General features: G+C 35.0%; 1 protein-coding gene across 1 annotated transcript in view; it reads left to right on the top strand.

Moving 5' to 3' along the window:
• The window catches only part of NAV3 (neuron navigator 3), an 821,156-nt gene that overhangs the window by 748,191 nt on the left and 48,563 nt on the right, over positions 1 to 24,402 (top strand). The window contains exons 22-25 of the mRNA XM_029954939.1: positions 2,545 to 2,568; positions 5,294 to 5,371; positions 14,350 to 14,433; positions 22,376 to 22,487. Coding sequence (XP_029810799.1) covers positions 2,545 to 2,568; positions 5,294 to 5,371; positions 14,350 to 14,433; positions 22,376 to 22,487 — 298 coding nt within the window. The remainder of the gene's footprint in view (positions 1 to 2,544; positions 2,569 to 5,293; positions 5,372 to 14,349; positions 14,434 to 22,375; positions 22,488 to 24,402) is intronic.

Below are 24,402 nucleotides of genomic sequence, written 5' to 3'. Positions count from 1 at the left end.
CCCAGAGCCCTTTTTATTCTTTAGATTCCTGGTCCTTTTAAGCATTGAAATTGTTTATCCTTGCCATAGATAAGTGTTTTCTGACTGGACTTTTATATTAAATGCTTGATTGAATCTGTTCTGTACTTGGAATCTAATTTCTATTGATTTAATAAGAGCGGGGGGCCATGTTTGTTTTATTGTGGATCCTTTGGCATATTTCCTAATACACAGCTAATGCTAAGGTAATTTTTTTAGTAAATTTGAATGGGTGAATGAAAGGCTAATTAATGGCTTATGGAGTAAAGAATCATCTGATATATTTTTATTTAGGCAAAATATTTTATACTGTCTACCATTCTCCAGACATTGTTCTTGTTTCAAAACCGTCATTTATAAATGGCACGTAATCCTATTCCATCATGATATTATTAATTCTGTGCCTAAATTGTTGAAATAAGTATAATATTAATATTCTGCCTCAGTGCTTCAACTTTGTAACACCTACCTGGTACTAATGGCCAGAGGGTATGAAGGAAGACAAAGATTAAAGAGAAAGGTAGTTGTGAAAAAACAGCAATGAGAAAAATCATTATATACAATACATATAGAATTAATATGTAATGGTTATGCTTATGAGTAATATAAATAACTTATTCAAGGTTTTTAAAATGAGAAATATGTTGTATACTTTTCTTGACTTTTGTTAAATAGGGCATTGCCTTTTTATATACAAATTATGTATTATCAGTTTTATTTAATGCTAGCAGGGCTTGGAGCAGGATTTGGGCAGAATATAGTGGCAATAAACATGCAAAGTTCTAGAGAAAACAAATCATCATAGTTAATTGTGCTATATATCTTAAGGCAAACAACTTCCAGTTTTCTTTTGATTTTATGAAATTTCCATCTCAAAATTAGTTTCCTACTTCTGATTAAAAAACAAACTATATATGAAACCTTAAAACTATTATAATTAAAAAATAAAATCTTCACTTAAAAATTAAAATTGAGACATAAACTATTCAAGTTTTATGTTAGCATTTATTTTTAAAACATGGTTTTCTTATAAAGGCTTTAGGATTCTACTATGTAACCACTCTATTACTTAAACACCATATCACTAACTATACATTATTTTTAAGAGTAGAGATAATACAGGAAAGAGAAAACTCAAAAAATGCTTACACATAAAAATATCTTATGTTTATGTTGTTACTCTGTTTTATTGTATGTTTTCTTAAAAAAAAAGTGGTTTGGATATTTTCGTATCAATTAAGCAGGCATTGTCCCCAAAAGACAGATAGGAAATAAGAGATATTTTTTAGCTTTGAAATTCCTCAAGGCAATGAGCAGATTTGTACTGTCCCCCACTATTATTCATTCTCCAGCTTTTTCCAGAATAAAGGAGCTTCCCAAATGTAATGGTGCACATAATTCATTTTCTGGCATTTTGCAGCCCAGCACAAAGAAGCAAAACAGAGCTAGGAATTTTCTGCAACTGAGTCCGAAATGGCCTTCAACTTCCTAAAGCAGTCCTTACTTGCATAATGTGTATAACCAAAGATGTTTGCCAGCCACTTTCATCACCACCCTGACAGGGAGATTTTCATGTTTTGCTGACTTGGAGCTCAGAAAACTTAATAATCATTATGGACAGTAAAAGAAGATAGAAACTAATAAACTGATTTTCTGTGGTTATCAGTAGGGTTCAATATTTTCCCTCCAGCTTTATTTGGCATTTTTTATGATCTGTAAATCACAGAATAAAATTCTTACTCCCAAGTCTTGGCCAATAGTGTCTATAATATCATGGAGTGCATTTTCTACTATATATGAGAAAATCCAATATTTCATTTTTCCTACACCCATCTTTTTTAGAGTATAATTTTATAATTACTTTTGTTTTGTTGCTTACAGTCTGAATCCTAGAATAACATTGTCTTTTAATTCCAACTTTGCTTTTAGGGCATATTATATATCCATGAATCAAATAACTTACATTTCCTTTTTTAAATTTTTTTAATGTTTATTTTTGAGAGAGGGATACACACACACACACACACACACACACACACACACACACACACAGAGGGTGAGTGGGGGAGGGACAGAGAGAGAGGGAGACACAGAATCTGAAGCAGTCTCCAGGCTCTGAACTATCAGCACAGAACCTTACACGGGTCTTGAACTCAGGAACTGCGAGATCATGACCTGAGCCAAAGTTGGACGCTCAACTGACTGAGCCACCTAGGAGCCCTCAAATAACCTACATTTTCAAGATACCATATCATTTGTATATAAGGAAGTACTCCTTTGCAATCTTAAAGGTTCCTGTTATAATAATATAATATTATTATAATATAGTATATAAATATAATAATCAGCAATCGTGGTATAAAATTATAACATTATGTATTTTACTATAATAATTTATAAATAGTCTTGTGTTGGATCATAATATTTTTAAAATACAGTATAACTATAAAATATATTTCTTTATACTTGTGGAGTGAAATGAATTTAATCACTTATAGTTAATTTTTTTCCTTTTGTCTTTTACAGGCTGAGGAAAAAGCTCATTCAGAGGTAAAATTTGTAGCATTTTCTTACTCGACTTTGTTTACATTTGTGATGAAATGACTGTTTGTACCACTAGAGGGCTCTGTGATACAGTAGCATAGCTCTCTAGCACTGCCAACAGAGTGATCCTCTAGTTGATAAATGGTCTTGGATATTTACTCTTAAAGAAAATGAAAGGAAGTTTTAAAAAGCAAACTTACCTCTTACATTCTAGAATAGAGTTTTAGATCAATGACTGAAAAATTGCCGGTGGTCATAAGCACTTATTAGATCTGAGTCATGAATGAATGAATGAATGTGTGGTCTTTCTAATTTATTGTAGTCTCTTTTCCCCAAACCTGTGAGACTAACTGTAGAGGAATAATGAAACTGTTGACTCTTAGGCATCAGACCTCCATAACAGAAGCTTCTAGCACCACAAGTCCATCTGTTTCATGCCAGGACTTTAATGCTCTGATCACCACTTTATGTCTAGTGTGGCATATAGTTCTAATTACACACATTTCACAGATACACTTTGTCACAATCATGTACCCATCAGATTGCAACCTGGAGAGAATATTCTTTTTATTTCACTTTGTAAAAGAATTTTCCTATCCTAGGAGAGCAGAAGGACTTTAATTAGGCCTCTATTCAAGGTGTAGTAATGATTACTTGGTTGGTTTCCACTGACACACTTAAATCACAGAGAAAATCAATGTCTTGCAAAGCAACTCTGCCCTTACCAGCACTTAAAGGAAATTTTGGGCTGTTTAAAATATTGAAAAATTTAAATACTATTGAAAATAGTATTGATTATAGCAATTTGATCCCTATAATTGCTAGATCAAAAAGTTAATACGTGTTTTTAATGTTTTTTAACATTTATTTATTTTTGAGAGACAAAGATAGATCATGAGGAGGGGAGGGGCAGAGATAGAGGGACACACAGAATTAGAAGCAGGCTCCAGGCTCTGAGCTGTCAGCAGAGAGCCTGAAGTGGGGCTCGAACCCACGAACTGTGAGATCATGACCTGGGCTGAAGTCAGACACTCAACTGACTGAGCCACCCAGGCGCTCCTTAATATGTTTAAAAAAAAAAAAAAAACGTAAACTGCTTTATACACATTGCATGGACATGACAGTGCTTCTAGTCTGGTCATAATGTGGCTGCTGAGATAAACAAATGCCACCTATTTGCCTGATTAGTCCTTAAAAAACTACCCCCCCCCTTTTCTTTTTGCCATCTCTCCCTCCTAATAGATCATGGTTTTTAAAAAAGAATTTACATTGTTTTAAGGTTTCCTGGGTTATTTTGTAAAGGATCATCTAATAGAGGCTATTAACTTGAGAAAGGCTCTTTGAATTGTATTGGTTTAGGTAAAGTAGATGGTCTGTTTTCTGGGACTGTCTGTTGTCATCATTTGAATGCAAGTCGATGCAATGCTATTTGGAGCTAGTGTATCTATTAAAAAAAAAAGGAGTGAAATGAGATCACATTTGCTGAAATTATATAAATATCTCTGCTTCCAGCTTAAAATTCACAAGTTTTTTAGAGTCTCTCGACATTGACTACCATTTCTTTTCTGCCAACAAGGGGGGAAGAAAATGACAGTTACTGAACTGGGTCAAGAATGTGCTTTCAAATTGAGACAGTATTCCAAAAGTCCAACCACAACAATAGAAGATTTTGTTTTAAAGAAAGGAGGAAATTAGAGTAGAATGTTCGGCATCTAAGTAACTAAAATCCCTTTGAGACCAGAAGTAGAGTTGTAGACTTAGTCTCAGATGACTGTAGATGTTTTACCCTTACTAATCACTGTTTACATTTCTAAGCAACATGAGACACAAGAGTTTTAACTGCAGAACGTGCTTACATTAACATTTTAAATGTGATACGAGCTACTCTCTTCTGGTTCAATTTTGTTACAGTGTGAACATCGCTAAAGAGGTAGACATTTTAGCATATTTATTTTACTGGTTTATCTCATTATTTGAACAGCTTTACTGATCCCCACCCCCCCTTAAACTATGATTAATCTGTAAAGCCCTTTTAGTCTGAGCTATAGTAACTCAGTGAATAAAAGACATTATAATAAAGATTTGGGAAGGCTTCTCTGAGTGTTATTCATTAAAACTCCAGCTAATAAAGTTATTTTCAAATATGGAATCATTACACATTGGATTAGAGCCAACTTTCAGTGCCTAACGGATATTCTAGTGGTGGGAAGTTGCCAAACTATAGAAAATTTTAAAAAGCACATACCAAAAAAATAGTACTTTTTCTTTTTTTGCTAAAACTCCGTGCTAACTCCCTTGCTAAAACTTTTAGTACTTTTTGCTAAAAGAAGACCTAGGGGAAAAAATGGTATATGTGTATTTAATTCTTAAAAAGAAAAAATTTTACTGTCTGAGTTTTATTATCACAAATTCCCTGAGCAGGACTAATCAGTAGAGAAAGTCAACTGATTTTTGAGTCAGCCAGACATGGCCATGGAGCAAGGAAGCATCCTTTAATTTGCAAATTTGAGTCCTAACCTTTATCATAGTCACTTATTTCTCTTGCGTGTGGTGTTTACCTGTCACTGTATAGCTCGCGTTTACATTTCTTTGGTTTTTCAGGAATTGGTGCTGATACACTAATTAAGGGGTTGCATGAGCAACATGTAGAATTTGCTTTCTTGGATTGAATTCTTAGTTTTAAGTAAAAGTCCACTAGCATATTGACTTGATTTTTTTAAATTACATTCAGCAAATCCATAAATTGCGGCGAGAGCTGGTTGCATCACAAGAAAAAGTTGCTACCCTCACATCTCAACTTTCAGCAAACGTAAGTCGATTTCGATTTTTTTGATAGAATAGGTTTTTATATAGTAAGTGGGATAATTTTAGCAACAACCTTACAAACTTTAAATGTCCAAAAATTAAACAGACTTCAGTCACTCTACAAATATAAACTTCTCTGCATGTTGAGTAATAAAATGTAAACCCAAGTCGATGTGGTTAAATGAGCTTTTGTTTCTTCTGAGGTCAGAAACATTAGTAAGAATTACAAAGGTAATTTCTTTTCTAATGTCTTATTTTTCTTACTCTCCATAGATGTTTTCCAAACCACAATACAGTTGGGGGTTGACAGCGATTAACTTTGGAAGATAAAACATTCCATGTGTCCAGCCTTCTTCAGCACAATTTATTGGGCAATTAGTTAAGCATCCAATTAATTCTAAAAAAAAATTTAACTTAGGTCTACATTTGGGTATCCAAGGTATATTGCAAATGAGAGAGAGTTCTCTTAAAAACCTGGGAAGTCTTTTTGTAACAGTTTGACCAGCCAGCTGAGAACGGTGAAAATGACGCCAGTGAGACCATCAATAATTTTATTCACATTTATTGAATATTTTTCAATGTGCCCGGAGTACTCAGAATAGATGCAGAATAACAAAGGAGATCCTGTGGCATTGTGCCTGGTCCTAAGGAACATTAGTGTTAGAAGCCCCGGTGAGGGGTCCGGAAGCCCCTACTGTTTTGCCATAGGCCCTGCCACCTCCGCTCAACATTGATCTGCTCACCTGGAGCGTGTGGCTCTGGGCCTCCCCTCCGCCTCAGCATTCTGTCCTCCACTGAGGTTTTCTATCTCCTAGACAAAGCACAACAGAGCAAGAGAGAGCAGGCGTAGGCCCACGGGCTATGACTTGATTAAGAGAGATTTTAAGGATAAAAATTATTGTGCAATATAACTTTCACAGTATCGAAGTAAGCCATTTAACCCACAATGTATTCATTTCAGCACTGGATTTGAATTGACTTCATCTGTCCAACTTTGGGAGAATCAGATTAATTTGGGGTTGACAATACTTATTTTTATCGATGTTGTTAGGGGGTTGTTAAAAATAATGGCAGGTTTTAAAGAATTTTTAGGCAGTACTGGAAGAGGAGGGAATTATTTAACCTATATTTGATGTTTAAGAATAATTATTAAAGAAATGGTTCAGAAGCAGCTACAAATTTTATACTACAGGCTAGATGAATAGTAGTATAAAACACTCTGTCTAGGTTCCTGATTCTGCCCGCAGAGGACATATTACAATGTAAATGCCAGAAACACACAGATTGTGTTTATCTGCAGTGAGAAAGGCTCAGGGATAGACTCCATGCATTGGAGAGTCAAGATATTTACAGATGTCTTTAATGATTACTCGGGAATTTATTTTATTTTGTAACTGTCTCTTGCATGGGTTTATATATTCAGATATTAGGATAATAAATGCTGGCTAGACATTATGGAATTGGACTTTTATACAGGGGTTTTAAAACTATTTCCATTTAAAAATCATTATATGCATATTCTATTGAAAAGGAAAACTAAAACTAAGCAAAGTAGGTAATAAAAAAATGTATATTTGTTTTTCCCTCAGACACTGTCTTCCTAAACATGGTTGCTGGTTACTTTTGCGGGGAGGGGAGGGTATAGTTGACACACAAGGCTACGTCAGTTTCAGGCATACAGCTTAGTGATTTGACAAGTTTACACAGTATCCTGTGCTCCTCCAAGTGCCAGTACATCTATCTCATTACATCCCTATTACAGTATCACTGACTACATGACTGTGTTCCTTATGCTCTGCTTTTTATATTTATGACTTACTCATTCTGTAACTGTTACCTATTTGCCCAGACTTCCCACCTCCTTCCCCTCTGACAGCCCATCAATTTGTTCTCTGTATTTATAGTTCTGAGATTGGCTTTTGTTTGTTCTTTTTTTAAGATTTTATTTATGAGTAGAGTCCTATGGTATTTGTCTTTCTCAATCTGACTTATTTCACTGAGCATAATACCCTCTAGGCCCATCCATGTTGTCTCCCATTGCAAAATTTCATCCTTTTGTGTGGCTGTGTAATATTTGACTGTTAGTTTCTTGTGTGTCCTTTCAGTTTTGATCTTTTTATTCCCGTGAATACATATATGCAACACATACTTGCAAAGGACACACACACACACACACACACACACACACACACATACCCAGAAGCAACTAAATTTTAACATACGGGAACAGTCCTGATATTTAACTCTTTACCATTGTTTGGAAAGGGAACAAAAATTTTTTAAAGGTGTCATCAGTTGGCTACCTACCACTTCTGCTCTAATCATGCATACCACATTGTTTTCACTGATGTGTTTCCATGACATTGGCTCACATATTTTCAGCTGAGCATTGATATGACTACCAGAGGATGAAAATTGTTTTTGAGGTGAAAAAATGTACTCTTTTTATGCACAAAGCACAGGTATACATAGAGTGCATAAATAGGTATCCAGCAATCTATGGTGTTAAAATGTCATGAAGAAGGGTGCTATTAGGAAAAAAAAAAAAGCATCTATATAATGTGTCCTCAAGGAACAATAATGAAAAAAGGAATGAATACAGAATTAGAGGAAGGAATATCCAATAGATGATTTTGTTTAAAAAGTGCTAGTCTTAACAAAAATGCCCAAATATCTCCAGCTTCCTCTGGTCACATCTATCTTATCATTAGCAAAACTTTTGCATGCTCTTTTTTTTTCCTTCATAATGCCTTTTATAAATCTTCTGAAATCACCTGAGATCCACACATCAAAATAAATGGTACATAGCAATGTTAATTTTAAACAGTGAAAACCATTGTAAACAATCAAAATACCACATTATAGGTCATTAGATAAATAAACTATGATGTATATCCCTACCATGGACTACTACTCAGCAGTCTTGTATATCTATGTCAATATGTATTTTCAGGCATATAATCTCCTTTATGTATTCAAATATTTGAATTATTCATAAGCTACCTGTTAACTTCAAATCATCTTGAACTTACTCCCTTTAACATTTGGTTTATAACATCACTTTAGATTCCGTAGATCATAATGAATCATCAAAGGATTTTTTTAGTTAATACTTGATTTTTTTTCTTAGTTCTAAAATATATTGCATTTAAATTTCATTCACAGACTATTTTATTTGATTACCTCTGTATTAATAATCTGTTGAAGTAGGTAATACATATATATATTATAACATACATGTACAAAAATTAATCATAAGACTGAACAAAATTATTTCTATATAAAATTTCTTTAATATAGGTCAAGAGTTATTTTTAATCTTGTAATCCTAATTGGAAGTAGAAATAAGCCATGTATTTTTTTAGTTTATTTAGACCACACGTAAACTTTTTACCTTTTAGTTAAATAAGATTTTTACGTTGAGCATTGTTGTTTAGAAGTGAAATAGTGGGGCCCCTGAGTGGCTCAGTTGGTTAAGTGTCCAACTTCAGCTCAGGTTATGATCTCATGGTTCATGAGTTCACACCCCGCGTCGGGCTCTGTGCTGTCAGCTCAGAGCCTGGAGCCTGCTTTCGATTCTGTGTCTCCCTCTCTCTCTGCTCACATTCTGTCTCTGCCTCTCAAAAATAAATAAAAACATTAAAAAAATGTGAAATAGTGAAAAAGCCATGATTTTTTAAAAGGATCAATTAAAATACATTTGGTTCTGTAGAAAATATCATTAGCTGTTATTTTTTTAAATAATCATTTAAGTATCCAGATATTCATTTTTTACCCAATATATGAATAATTCTATCAGCACTAAAGTGATTTTCTTTAATTTGGAGTACTTTTCTTTTGTAATTGATCTGTCATGTGTTTGGGCATGGCATAATTATATTTATATGGAGTCTGCATACTAATCCATGTTTTAATTTTTAAATTTGAAACTTACTCATTTTTCTACTAAAATATTTTTCCCACTTGGTGAAAAGGAGCAGTGGCAAATAAGAACAATGTCCAGTCAACACACTTCTCATTAGACTGGAAGAGTATAGCCTCCACTCAGCAAAATGTGTACTGAGTGTTTCCATCTGCTTGTGAAGTTCTTGAATCACAGCTGAGTAAAGCCTTGGGAAGACTCTCTGTGAAGCAGTTTCTACCAGAATGTCTTTAGATAGGAGAGAGGGTGTAGGGGGCCTGGGTGATTCAGTAGGTTAAGCATCCGACTTAGGCTCTGATCATGATCTCATGGTTCGTGGGTTTCAGACCCGCATGGGGCTTTGTGCTGACAGCTCAGAGCCTGGAATCTGCTAATGATTCTGTGTCTCTCTGTCTCCCTCACCTGCTTGTGTGAGCGCTCGCTCTCTCTCTCTCTCTCTCTCTGTCTCTCTCTCAAAACTAAGTAAAAATTTTTAAAAAAGAAAGGAGAGAGGGCATGTTGGCAGGTGCTGTTGTCAGGCCTTACCTGAATCAATACCCCATGCATGACCAGGAAGAAAACAGAGATCCCAGAAGCAAGGAAATGCAAATGTACAGTCACATCATAGTCAGGTGCCCCTGGCCCCTTCCTCACACCTTCCTGCAGCCAAGTCAGGTGGGAAGCATTTCTTCATGTTCTAATATATTTTCTTGTACAAATCTCAGCTATTAGATCGAAAAGTGGGTGCTACGGCTAGTCATTATTACCAGTTTTCAAAGATAACACTAATGAACATGTCACAAAACAAAAGGTACTTTTTTTTTTCCTTTTAGCATATCCGTCTTTTAGCCAAAAGTCTCTCTTGTATTATTTTGTTTAGGATTGTGTCCTATTTTTTTTTGCTTTATTTAAGCAAAATAAGGCAATATATATTTTTAATTAACCTGGCAGTTACTCTTGCTTTTCTGCATCTCCCTTAACAGAAAGCAATTTTGCACATATTAACAATGCCAAACACTGAAGATACAATTTTATAATGGTGTTAAAAAGAAATGTGAAACCTTAATTATGATGGTTTCAGTTATTTTCAGTTCATCTATTGGTTTTCAAAAGTAAAGTCACAGATATATAAACATATAAATCTATATATATCTTTTTGTTTGATGGACCATCACTGAGTTCTGGGGGAACAAATATAATGCAGGCATTTTTCATAATAGTTCATCTTACTGTTTAGCATACAATAATTCTCTTTCATGTCTATAAACATTATATTATAGGACTCAGAAACTAAAGACAGCCTGTATTAGAAATACCGTTCGTACCTACTCTTTAATCTTGTTTATCTTATTACCTTGACAGACTTCATCTAACACACATTGGGCAGGAGTCGTTATCATTAGATACAATTTTACTCTGGCTTGAAAACTAAGCAGTTGGGAATGGAAAAGTGAGAACCAAGCAAATCATGATCAATAGTCTCTCTCAAAATCCACAATTTTTAAAAAGTCATAATTTTGTTAAGTTTTTCAGACAAGATATATTTTCCTTTAGTTTAATCCATTTTACTTTCCATTTTGGTTTTTGTTATTTGTTTCTTGTACTCCCTTCCCATTAATCCAATTGGGGAAAAGTTTAACCTTTTATTACTTCAATGTAACAGAGTTAGCAAGACAAGGCAACATAAACCTAAAGAAGTATTTCACTAACATACCTCTAGCATATGTTTCATGGAGAACAATGTTACTCAAAATGTTCTTTCGTAACCAGTTATACATTTTCTCATGAATCATTAATGAATAGCAATGTTCCAAAGATTGAAAACTAACACTCTCATAGTGAACATTTTGTATTAACTAATAGCTACAAAATACAGGCAATATATTTATTCAGCATATTCACATTCCTATACTCTTTGTCATATTTTAACTCCCATTTAACTGATAAAATATGCATAGAAGGTGAAGTATAAATTTTTTCTAGTTTATACATCTCATAATTAGGCAACAGTTGTTTTGAGAGAACTAAAACTGCAAAATTGAGTACATTCTTGCATTTCTTTTAGTACATGTTAACAATGGTTTGGGGCCAGAATTTTCACTATTTAAAATTTTTTTAACATTTATTTATTTTTTGAGAGACAGAAAGACAGCGCATGAGCAAAGGAGGGCAGAGAGAGAGGGAGACACAGAATCTGAAGACAGGCTCCAGGCTCTGAGCTGGTGCCCCTGGAATGTTGATTATTTTAGAAGAAAATGAGCAATTTTATTTTAGGATTTCAAAACCTATTGTATGCTTATAGCATGATTATTGCTTATAATCTAAACGAGAATCAGCACAGATGGTCAGTCATAGGCAAATGCATTATAAATCACATAGAGCAATGCATTACAGCAAAATCTAACTTCTGCCACACACCACATGGATGAATCTCAGAAACTCAACGTTAAGCAAAAGAAAAGTCACAAAACAATTTGGGCCATATGATTCCACTCTGACAGGTTCTTTTTTAAATCTTTTTAATGTTTTTTTATTATTTTTGAGAGACAGAGAGAGACAGCGCGAGCAGGGCAAGGTTAGAACGAGAGAGAGATACAGAATCGGAAGCAGGCTCCAGGCTCTGAGCTAGCTGTCAGCACAGAGCCTGACACAGGGCCCGAACCCACGAACAGTGAGATCATGACCTGAGCTGAAGTCGGATGCTTAACTGACTGAGCCACCCAGGTGCCCGCCTCTGACAGTTTTAAAAAGTAGACAAAGCTAAAACATAGTGTTTAGGAATACAAGCTTAGTGGTCTAACTTGAGAAGCAAGAAAATAATTACCACCCATGGGACAATAATGGTGGTTATCTTTGAGTCAGGGAGAAGCGAAAGTAATAGGGGAGAGGTAAGAGAGAATTTCTAGCATCTTCAAATGTCCAATTTCTTGACTTGGCTGGTGAGTGAATGACAGTGATGAACCAACCAGTAAGCTCTGCATTTTCACATTGTTCACTTTTACTATGGCAGGACTTTTTATTATTTTTTTTTTTACAATAAAAAAGTTTCATATGAGAGAAAATGGGGCATAACCTTATGTTAATTTCTTAAGTGTTAAGTCTGATGTAATGATATTCCTTGTCATTGAAAACATTTTAAACTACAAGATACTATTCCTTTGTTAATTTAAAAAATTTTTTTCATTTATTTTGACAGAGAGAGAGAGCACGATTGGGGGAGGGACAAAGAGAGGGAGACACAGAATCCAAAGCCATCTCTAGGCTCTGAGCTGTTAGCACAGAGCCCACTATGGGGCCCAAACTCATGGACGCTGAGGTCTTGATGCTTAACTGACTGAGCCGCCCAGGCGCCCCTACTATTCCTTTTTTTTTTTTTTTTAAAGAGTGTCATTTATCCAATTAAATCTGCTAACAAACCCTGGAGTATAATTCTCAAGAGTGTGTGTGTGTGTGTGTGTGTGTGGGTGTGTGGGTGAGAGAGAGAGAGAGAGAGAGAGAGAGAGAGAGAGAGAGAGAGAGAGAGAAAGAGAGAGAGAGAGAAAAAGAGAGAGAGAGAAACAGAGAACTTGGGGGAGGAAGACGGAAGTAGGATTGGAAAAAGAATAAGGAGTTGTACTGGCGGACTTAAGATTAGTAGAAGTATTCTCCACCAATTATCTTTCTCTCTATGGCAGTGTCAGGGAAAGAAAGGGACCCCAGGATCAGCTCTGAGCTAAGAACAAAGACACCTGTGAACCATGACGCTAATGGAAGGAACTTGTACATTCCAGCAGTTATCAGTAATGGAATAAACTTCTAGTTGTTACCAATAATGGAGTAAATTCTAGCTGTTACCAATAATGAAATAAACTTCTAGCTGTTATCAATAATGGAATAAACTTCTAGCTGTTATCAATAATGGAATAAACTTCTAGCTGTTATCAATAATGGAATAAACTAGCTGGTACCAATAATGGAATAAATTTCCAGTGCCCTAATTCCTTGGACTCTTGTGATTCATCTGATTATACTTACCTCAGCATTGCAGCTCTGCTAGAGCTACAAGGTGATGTATTTTAATAAGTCTTTTTAGTACCTTCCCTCAAAAAATTAATCTTTTGCCAAGGATTACCAATTTTCCCCACACATAGCTTATTGGAGATGTAGGCTGTGAAATATTCCATCCTTGTACCTTTGTAAGGGCACGATAAAATCAGATGAGTTTAAGATAACACACTTAAAGTTCTCCTGAAGCTACGGTGAGAGCTTGAGGCACCTCTTGATGCTTAATATTCTGTAGGTGACGCCTTTGGATAATGGCATGTCAACAGGAACTGGCCTATTTTAGAGCTGCGAGATTGTCAAATACTTCTTAATCATAAGAGTTACGGTTTTATACAGCAATATGTGTAATTCCATGAGACTTAAAATAAAATCTGAAAGCCATAAAAACTTAAATACAATATCACTGAATATTCTAGCTGGCCAACCTGCACTTCCTTAGTTGAAGGGAATAAAGTAGAAATAAAAGCCATTTTATCGAAAGGGGTTTGGAGAGTGAAGACAACTCGTTTTGACTGAATTCTTTGTAAGCACAAAGAGAAGAAAGATAATGTTATAGCTGTCAGCAGATGTCTGACACTCAAAGAAGAGTATCATTACAATGAAGGAGCTAACAATATCTCCAAAGGTCATCATGCAGGTATAAAAAGGAGAAACATTTGTCCACTGACTATTGCAGTGACCTCCCCTTGAGCTTGAAGCCTAAAAACTTGGCAACTTCGAACTTTATTCAGCATTTTGGGTGTCAAATCCCCTGTGGGATGCAAGTCAGAAGGTGTCATTATTTGCAAAATGCCATCCCTTTTCAGAAGTCGAACTCACATTAAATGTCAAGTGATAGAAACACTGAATTTAAACTGAAGTTTAGAAATAATAAAGATTGGTGTTAAAGGAGAGTCATCATTGAGTGCTAACTGTGATGGTCATAGTATTTAAAGAATTAGAACACTTGAAATTCAGCATTTTATAAAATGAAGAGTTTTCATCCATCCATGTAGGGTTCTGACATTCAAAATGTGTTCCTTCTGTTTTGTTCACAGGCTCACCTTGTAGCAGCTTTTGAAAAGAGTTTAGGGAATATGACTGGTCGACTGCAAAGTCTAACTATGACAGCAGAACAGAAGGTATGTTCAAGAATCACCACAGGGGCTTCAAATAAGACAGCAAGTTACATAGGATGTTTAAATAATGCCTGCAATGCAGCTCCTTAAAAATAATGCTTTATAGGATCCATTCCATATTAGAGTGGAACAATGACAAGATAATAACTTTTCTAGTCAGATTTTAATTTGTAAAGACTTATGATTCAGATTCATCTATATTAGAACACATACACACACACACACACACACACACAGTTCTTTCTAGGCTATTTCACTTCTGACAGGACCTATTAAAAGAATACCTTTTTTAAAATTTTAATGTTTATTTATTTTTGAAAGATAGAGTCAGAGCATGAGTGTTGGAAGGGCAGAGAGAGAGGGAGAGGAAGACCCAGAATTCGAAGCAGGCTCCAGGGTCCGTGCTGTCAGCGCAGAGCCTGACACAGGGCTCGAACCCCATAAACTGTGAGGTCATGAGCTGAGCTGAAGTCAGACGCTTAACCAACTGAGCCACCGAGGAGCCCCAAGAATACCAAATGTTTTAAGAAAGAAAAGCAGTTGTATAGGAAAAGTGGTAGAATATTTCAACAATTCACTAGGCAGTTCACAAGAATTGCAGACTGACAAGAATTTTCACAGGTGTAAGGTCTGTAAGCCCAGTTATGGACCATGGCTATAATCTAAGAGAGGCATGAGGAAAGTCTGGAGAGTGAAGGCTCTATAAAATAAAGGAGCTCTGGGTACAGCACTTGCGAGATGAGACTTAAACACTGATTCTGAGCTAAAGTTTAGAAATGCGTAATGCTAAAAGAAGATTTGGGTCATTTGCGCTAACAAGGACTAGTTGGCATCTGAGGACGCTGTCTTTGAAAAGTAAAGTTAATTTATACGAAAAGCTTTAAAATAAACCTGAAGGGTTTTTATGGAGTGGAAGAAGGAACTCTAAAAAGAAAGAAAGAGAGAATTTAGGTCACAAGGCAGACATATCAAAAAGGTTCACGTTGCCTAGAAAGAGTCTGGACACTTTCCATGGGATGACCAGTGACTTTCCTCTGTGCCATTAATCTGGCCCTAATATGAGTCCTTGGATGGGTGTCAGAGACAGATGCAGTCTCTAAAATTGTGTGGAAACATTTGTAAAACCTGCATATGTGCATGATCTGAGCAGATGTCCAGTTTTCATCTAATTTTTGGGGATCCAAAATCTAAGAAGCTTTGGATATTTTCAGAATCTATACCTGTATCTGTCCCTAGAGATGGCTTCAGTTTTGTCTTCAGTTCTGTATGCCATTAGCTTTAGAGAGCTGGCATATGTCCCCATGGTGTCAGTTTACCAGTTTTTACATTAAAAAAATTTAAAAAACCTGAATGAACAGCCCAACTAAAGAGAAAAATCAAATATTCCTGTTATAGCCTGGTGTAATTAGCAAACTCTATTTTATTTGTCTTTATCTTTCATGCTCCTGTTTCACAAATTTTGCCCTTGCCCATGAAAGAGAGCACTATCCATCCCTGTCAAACCTGTTCTGTAAGGGAAGATGACAAATGCCTTTTGAGCACAGGAATTTTATCTTCATCTTTTTTAAGAGGAGAGAGGCAGTACAGTTTACCACTTCACTGTGTAACCTAAGAACTCAGCAAATAGGATTACAGGGTCTTTTAGGGCAGCCAAATGGGAAAGAATGTAAGGAAGCGTGAGTGTAGATCTAGGTGGAACTACTTTTTGTGTGTGTGTAAGTTTATGTATCATTTCAAGAGGGAGAAAGAGAAAGCCCATGCACAGGTGGGGGAGGGGCAGAGAAAAGGAGAGACAGACTCGAAGCAGGCTCCATGCCTTCAGCCCAGAGCAGATGTGGGGCTCAAATTCCTGAATGATGAGATCATGACCAGAGCCTAGATCAAGAGTCAACACTTATCTAATGAGCCACCCAGGCACCCCATCAGTGGAACCTCTTAAAAGACTGAGGAAACTTCCATTTTTGATTCTCAAATTCATCATTTTATTTATTTTAAATTCATCATTTAAAAAATCAGGATTATAATAACTGCCTTGTGGAAAGATTATGAGGAACAAGATACTATATAACACTACATACAGTGGATAGTCCAAAAGATTACCTTTCTTACATTGCTCTCCTTTTTCTCCTTAAAAAAATGTAGGATAAACCAAGTTCATCATTGGCCATATGCCGGGCATATCACTAGAAAGCATGGCTAGTATTTAAGTCTTAATATCTTTAAGAAGTCAAAATTAATGTTTTTCACACACTCCCATATTTTCTTCAATTCCTTTATGTCTATACGTAAAGTTTCTTACAAAAAAATTGGAAAACTATGCATTTGTTAATTTTGTAATGCCTATGAATAATGCTTGAATATTTTTCAGTGCATCTGCACAGTACCTGGAATTTCAAAATTGTGTGTCATTATCCATAACATAACATTGCCAAAATAATGAAATTTTCTCAGAAGATGCCATGATGTCTGAAATTGCCTTGACATTTTTTAACTGAAAATAAAGCAACTGCTTGTCTCCTTGCAAGCTGTATATACAAAACAGCGTTAGTAAGTAATTATTTTACTAATCTGAGATATATAACTTGCCTATTTTCAAGGTGGTTTGAGAATCATAAAGTTAATTGCAATACAGTATGGCACAATTCAGTCACAGAATCTAGCAAAACCTCGTAGAGGAATGTATATAACAAGATGCCTGAGCCTATGTAATTACTACCGCAAAGCACGAAACGGAATTGAATGTCAAGAAAGAAGCCAAGACACAAAGAGAGATTGCTTGGCATGTCTAGCGCTCATTTTCTGACCAGAAGAGCATAATTTAGATCTGAGAGACAAACTTTTTGGCACTGAATTCAAGGGCAAATTTATTGTAAAGTTTTTTAAATTGGGGTCATGGAATAACAATAGACAAAATCGCTGCTCAAATAGACATTTCTCTAAAAGCTGAGGGCATAACATTTAATCATATTTCAGTAAAGTCATTCCTTCAGGGAGCTGAGATAAAAGGGTATATTGCTCTCTGGTGATCCAACAATCCCGAGAAAAAGATTAGAGCATACAGAGCAGAGGTTTTGAAACTCCGTTCTTGGAGTTCCAAGGCTCATTTGTCCATTTAATCATTCGCCAAAGTCATATTGAATTTCTACTCTGTAGGAGGGACTGCTCCAGCTACTGAGAATTCATCAGTGAACTATATGTGTATGGCATATATGATATAGTATGTATATATATATATGCATTATATATACACAAACTGTTTATAACTGGTTATAATATAAATAGAGTTTATATTCCAGTAAGTGACAGATTATGATCAAAATATAGGATTTCAAGGGGCACTCTTGGTTTTGACTCAGGTCATGATCTCCAGCTACTGAGAATTCATCAGTGAACTATATGTGTATGGCATATATGATATAGTATGTATATATATATATGCATTATATATACACAAACTGTTTATAACTGGTTATAATATAAATAGAGTTTATATTCCAGTAAGTGACAGATTATGATCAAAATATAGGATTTCAAGGGGCACTCTTGGTTTTGACTCAGGTCATGATCTCATGATTTGTGAGTTCAAGCCCCACATTGGAGTCTGCGCTGACAGCACAGAGCCTGCTTGGGATTCTCTTTCTCTCTCTCTGTCCCTCCCATAGGGTAATTTGAATCCGTAAGTTATTCATCAATGCAAGTTACTTACACTACTGGGATTTGGTGAACTTAGTGTATTTTGTTAGAACCAGGGCTGGCTGAGTTCTTTCAGTAGAAAAACTTACAAGATTTCAAGGCATCTAAAATAGGGATGGGGAGTAGGATGTGCTCAAAGAAACTACAGCTAGATAGTGTAAGATTAACTGAGTGTCAGTGAGAGGAAGCAAAAGAAAGGTTTAGTGAAAATTTTTAAGAACCTTGCCTGGAAAGTCAAGTTGGTTGATGAGATTTATTGCCAAGCTTGTAGGATTTGCAACAAGGCCTGTGTCCAGGAGGAATTTGGAAAGAGGTCAGGTGCAGTTAGGAAATTAGGTTGGAGAGGACAATAAGCAAGGTGAGTATTATGACAAAGTCATTTTGAAGCATCCCAAGCCTGACCTTGATAACTTGGTTAGCCTCAGATACATGTACGAAACAATTGGGAAAGATATTGGCTCCGTGGAAAACTGTATTCTTACATGACTGGCAGGTACTTGAGACATCCTTATCTTGAATAGCTTATTGTAGGTGAATGAATTTTGGTTCCTAGGTTTAAAAGTACCATGTTTGAAAAGTGAGAAATATCAATAAAATAATCTGATCATTTATCCCCAAAATCCTGTCCAGAACTATCCTGGCTTCAGTCTTGTCCTTAGTATATAATGAATAGAGAAGGAAAATGGATACTACTAAATTAGAAGAGACTTTAAATCTATATCTTCATGGCATATACATTTTCCTGGTTTTTTTTTTTTCCTGAAGGTTTAATAAAGATTCTCAAAACTCAAGTATCTTCTATTTGGTCACTTTCAAAACAAAGAGACTATATGAAAATATTTCAGAGTATCAAATGATTTTATAATTGGCTATTTCTAGAGCTTGCTTCTAATTATATGGCCAAAAAGAATGAATTCATAATTGTCCTTGGAAACAGCATTGCAATTTCCAAGCATTATAATCACCTTAGAAAAATATAGCTTAAAAATAAATGTGAACAACCAACTATAATTATGAAGAAGAAAACAAAGACCAAAAATAAACTATTTAAAAGCAATTTATATATCTCAGTCAAGTTTTCACTTTCAAGTGCCTTATATTAATCTTTATATACTTACACTGGAGAAGAGAGAAAGGAAACCCGACTTTGTTGCCTTACAAAGGAAATTATTTCACTGATTTAGCCGTATCCAGACTTTCTGTTTATAATGAATAATAAGTTACGGATGGTTTTTATATGACACAATAGGTGATCAAACACCTTCTTGTTAAAATATAAGTAGAATTGAAGCTTTACATTATTTTTAGGAAAGAAACACCTGTTTGCCATAGACCAGAACATTTGAACAAAATCACCCCAACATTTTCTGATAAGTTAGGTGAAAAGGTAAAGTCTACAACAACTAAATAAGCTGAATGCTTTCAGTGGTCTGGAAGCATAAAGAAGGGACCTTGTTTTTCTGAAAGGCAAACTAAGAGGTTTCAAGCTCATTCTACCATGGCCTTTAATGGTGAGAAAAATATTTAAAGGAAAGGGAAAAATCATATGGGAAGACTCAGAGAAAGGATAGCTGTAGTTTGAGTGATGTGGGAGATGGATCTCATTACCTGAAATAAGAAAGAAGGAGGGAAGTTTTGCATATATATAGAGATACCTAGTTCAAGACTGAACAGATTATCAGTGTCAAATTTACCTATCTTTTTGAATTACAGACACTGCAATAGTTGATAGGTGCTTGCTTATACCTAGGAAGTTTCCCTGAAGAACTACTAAAATGAATTTGGCTAAACAAATTTTTTTCATGTATGTGATTTTTCCAAACTATATAATGAATATATTTTTCACCTTGTTACACTTCCTTTGGGTCTACTGTGCCTTGCTAAATAACAACTAGCCTGCTTAATATCTGTTGTTTTTTTAAAAATATACTTAATTTTAATTTTTTTAATGATTTATTTATTTTTGAGACAGAGACAGAGCATGAGAGTGGGAGGGGCAGGGAGAGAGGGAGACACAGAACCGGAAGCAGGCTCCAGGCTCTAAGCTAACTGTCAGCACAGAGCCTGACGCGGGGCTCGAACCCACGAATGTGAAATCTGACCTGTGCCGAAGTCAGTCGGAGGCTTAACTGACTGAGCCACCCAGGCGCCCCTAAAAGATACTTAATTTTAAAAGTGATCATTCTCCTATCTCATATTAAATGCAATTTTCTTAAAAAGCAGTATTTCCTGAACATTCCACTTGTATCTTTTTAGAAACAGTTTTGAGAAGAGATTTCTCTAGAAAAGATTAAATCTTAGACACTGAAATAAGTCAGGTTACTCATAAAATTAAGTATGAGATCTCAATCCTATTTTTCTTCTTTCAAAAGTCACATGTTTCAGTAGATTTTAATCCACAGTACAAGCACTATTGATTTTAAATTTAAGGATGAAAATCTGATTTTAATCAAAATCTAACTTGTATTCTAGTTTGTATGTTATAAAATTACTCTTTAAATTATGTGATTCATTAAGTATGTATAATAGATTGCCTTTTGTGAATAATTTTCTGGGAAAAGCAGAATGAATATTCAGTAAACATTTTATCTACTGGGAGATTTATTTAAAATGGGAAGTACATTAAATTTTGGTAACCTTATCTGTTACTAATTGAGCAAGGGATGAAATTTAAAATGAACTTAGAGAGACTGAGAAATTATGACAGAATTTTTATTTTTTTATGAAATTTGTATTAGGACAGTGGAAGTCTTCCACAAACATGTTATCTTTCCTTAGTGATAAATATATGCAAATGAAATTGGAGTCAAGTATTTAAAGATCCATTTATGAATCCAAGAGTTTGCTACTGGTACTCATTATGTAATTTTTTGACTTATAAACTATTAGAAGTTTGTAAGAGAGTTTATTTTTTAAATATCTGTGTCTATTAGAAATATGTCAGATATCCAATGAAAATAGTTATAGAATGTGCTACGTATCTATTCCAAACTTGGATATCATTTCAGTTAACATTGCCCCCCTTCTTTTTAAGTTTCTAAGTTTCTGATAGTCACTGGATGTCCTCATATCTGACACAATTTACTAGTGTCAATTGTGATCTTAACTTTTTTTTGTATATTTTGGGAGACAGAGGGTAGGAATAAGCTCTTGACTATGGAATGAAGAACTCAAGCCTGATCCTTTGGATTTCTGCCAAAGATGCTAGAGAAAATGATGAATGACATTATATTAACTAGGAATTCCCCCTCTAAGAGGCTGACAAGAATTCTAATTTTTAGAGTTGCTGTCACGGCCAAGAATTCTGGATACTCCTGATTTGGAGGCTCCAGATGGAAATACTGCCTCTGCTAGAAAAACACTCTTCTTCGTTTTCCTGTGAGGGGCATGTTTTCATGATGTGGCCTCATAGTCACTTGTCCTTAAGTAATTCACTTAGAAACTGTGAAAGATCACATTTGTATGTTAATTGGGATAATTCTTAAAGTTACCCTAAGTTCAATTAGAAAATAGATGTTTTATAAAAATTTGATTTGTAAGTTACCTTAAATAAATGGTCCTTAAACTATTTATTAAGGACTCTATATTGCATATATTTCTATTCACTTAAAAAAATTCTGTGTTATTTTTGCTTCGTAAAATTGAGCACTCCATGCTAAAAATCTTATTGGATAGAAAGTATCAGAATCTATGACAGCCTTGATTTGCCAAGTAGAATTTAATAATATGATATTTAATAGCAATGAGTTAGGGATGAGCTCCTCTTTTATACTTGGATATGAAGAATCAGTTCCCCAAGTGCAAAATCAGTGAGAAAATCAGAAGTCATTTATTCAACAAGAATCAGTGTTTCCGGCTGACAGTAAAATGGAATGTGATTCACCAGTACAATTCTGAAAGCTAAGTCTGTGATGTAATCTTGGTGGTATTATTAGGTTAGGTTTAAATGAGCAATGTGACATCTTGCTTTACGTTGAACTGGTCAGCTTTAGGTGTCATGCTTTGCAAGGAATAAAGACTATTCAGATCACATTCATAAGAAAATAACCAAGGTATTTTATTTTTTTTAGATTCTCCTTTACATTTAGCTAAATGAGAAGTTGTTAGATACAACTTGACAAGGTTAGTCAGGCATCCAAATCTCCCAGGAGGTTAGCACTACATAAAATTAAACCCAGTTCATAGTGGATTATAAACAAGGACATTTTGCTTTTCTAATTACTAAAACTTCTAAATTCTATTTGTTTCACAGGAGTCTGAACTGATAGAACTAAGAGAAACCATTGAAATGCTGAAAGCCCAGAACTCTGCTGCCCAGGCAGCTATTCAGGGAGCACTCAACGGTCCAGACCACCCTCCTAAAGGTATATTTAGAAATATTGCCATTTTTCATCCAATATAATGATTTTCTATTTTATTTAGTAGAGTGAAGCTGCCTTTACTCAGTGGCATTGCCTTTTATCATGAGTAAGTTGATATTAATGCAGTCAGAATCCCAGAATTTAAGAACAGAACAGTAGTTTTCTTTATTAAATAATTTTTTAATTAAGCTTAAGGAATTTGCTTTCATAGTAGTACACACATTTCTCTCCATTTGATTTGGTAAAGATGGGGATGGGTAGGTTGTTTAATACATTCATATCTGAATTCCAGCAAAACAAACCCTGTAAGGAGTATCAATGTCTAGATCTGTAAACAAAATAAAATAATCAATATGGTAAAATACCAAGGAGTAGGTATGTGGAACAGCCTCTTCTGGGTAGAGGCAGTAAAAAGGTACATGTCTTATGGAAATGTTAAAAACAATAAGAAAGAGGGCTGAAAGTTAGTCTGCTTTTAATTATCACTATGCTTCATCAGTTCTAAACAATAATAAGATCATCTCTTTTGCCACCACCTGCACACCTTAATTTCCCACTGAAGAAATGGTTTGTATTAATGTCATGTCAGTTTTTTCTTTGCATAGGTTCATGTCCTACCTCTTTTCAATGGCATTCAACGTGCTCAACTCTTTACCAGCTAAACAAATGCTTTTATAAATCTTGAAAATACATCTATCGTGTATTTTTCCATTTCCAGATAAATTCTGAGAACATTTTGTGGAAACTTTCAGTATCTCCAGCAGCCAGTCATACTTTGGACCTTTGAAGTGTCGGTTCTCTTAACATCAAACCAAAAGTATTCTCTCCAGGATCACTAATGTTTTACGTGATACTAAATCTAGTACCACATTTAAAATTCTTACTGTATTTGACAGGCAAACAGCATTTAATACTGATGTCCATTCCATCCTACTTGACACATTAATTTCTTTTAATGTTTGTAACATTCACATTCTTAGTTTTTTTTTTTTCTCCTGCCCCTTGGAAATCTCTTTGTAAGTTTCTTTTGCAGGTTTACTCATTTGTATCCATTTGTTAAATGTGGGTATTTCTGAGAACCCAGTCCTAAACTCTTCCATTATGATTTTGTGCATTGTGATTCCCTTCTTCTATCTAAAAATCTCTCGTCTAATATTCTAGCCTATAATTATCATTTATGTGTTGATAACTGTCAAATATATTTCTTCAGGCCAGCCTCATCTCTTGAGTTACAGATCTATAAATCTAGCTGCACAGAGAAGAGCTCCATTTGATTATCTTTGGATGTCTGTTTGTCACGCTAAATTCAACATCTCCAAATTTGAACTTGTCATCTTTCTTCTCAGACCTGCTTTGTCTTCAGTGTCCCTTGCCTCAGTAAATGACACAATCATTCTTCCACACAGCCATAAATCTAGATGTTCATTCATAAATCCTCCTCTCCTCATTCCTTACATCACCAAGTTCTATTGATCCCACCCCTTAAATATCTCTTGGATGTTTTCCCTTTCCTCTGAGTCTACTATTACCATCCCTCATCTCTCCCTTGAACTGTGACCACAAACTCCTAAATCCTGCCTGCCCTCATCTTTCACCACTTTATATCATTCTGAAACCAGAGCATGTGTTTGCAACAACAACATGTATCTATAGGTATCTCATTGCCTTTAGGATGAAATACAAACTTCTTAAGATGACATAATTTCTCCTCATCAGCTTTGTTCACTCAACAAATATTTAATGATTATCAGTTATTTGCTAGACACTGTTCTAGACCTTATGCTTTGCTTTTTGTCACATCGTGTATTTCAGCTACCCTGAACTTAATTGCAATTCTCTAAAAGGTTTTTTTATATGTTCTGTTTATTTCTACTTAAAATTTTCTGCCTTGTGTGTTCAGCATAAAAACTTTTTGAGA

Source organism: Suricata suricatta, chromosome 10 (assembly GCF_006229205.1).
Source record: "Suricata suricatta isolate VVHF042 chromosome 10, meerkat_22Aug2017_6uvM2_HiC, whole genome shotgun sequence".
NCBI classification, from domain to species: Eukaryota; Metazoa; Chordata; class Mammalia; order Carnivora; family Herpestidae; genus Suricata; species Suricata suricatta.
Note: the sequence above shows the minus strand (reverse complement) of the source record. Positions and strands in the feature narration are given on the sequence as shown.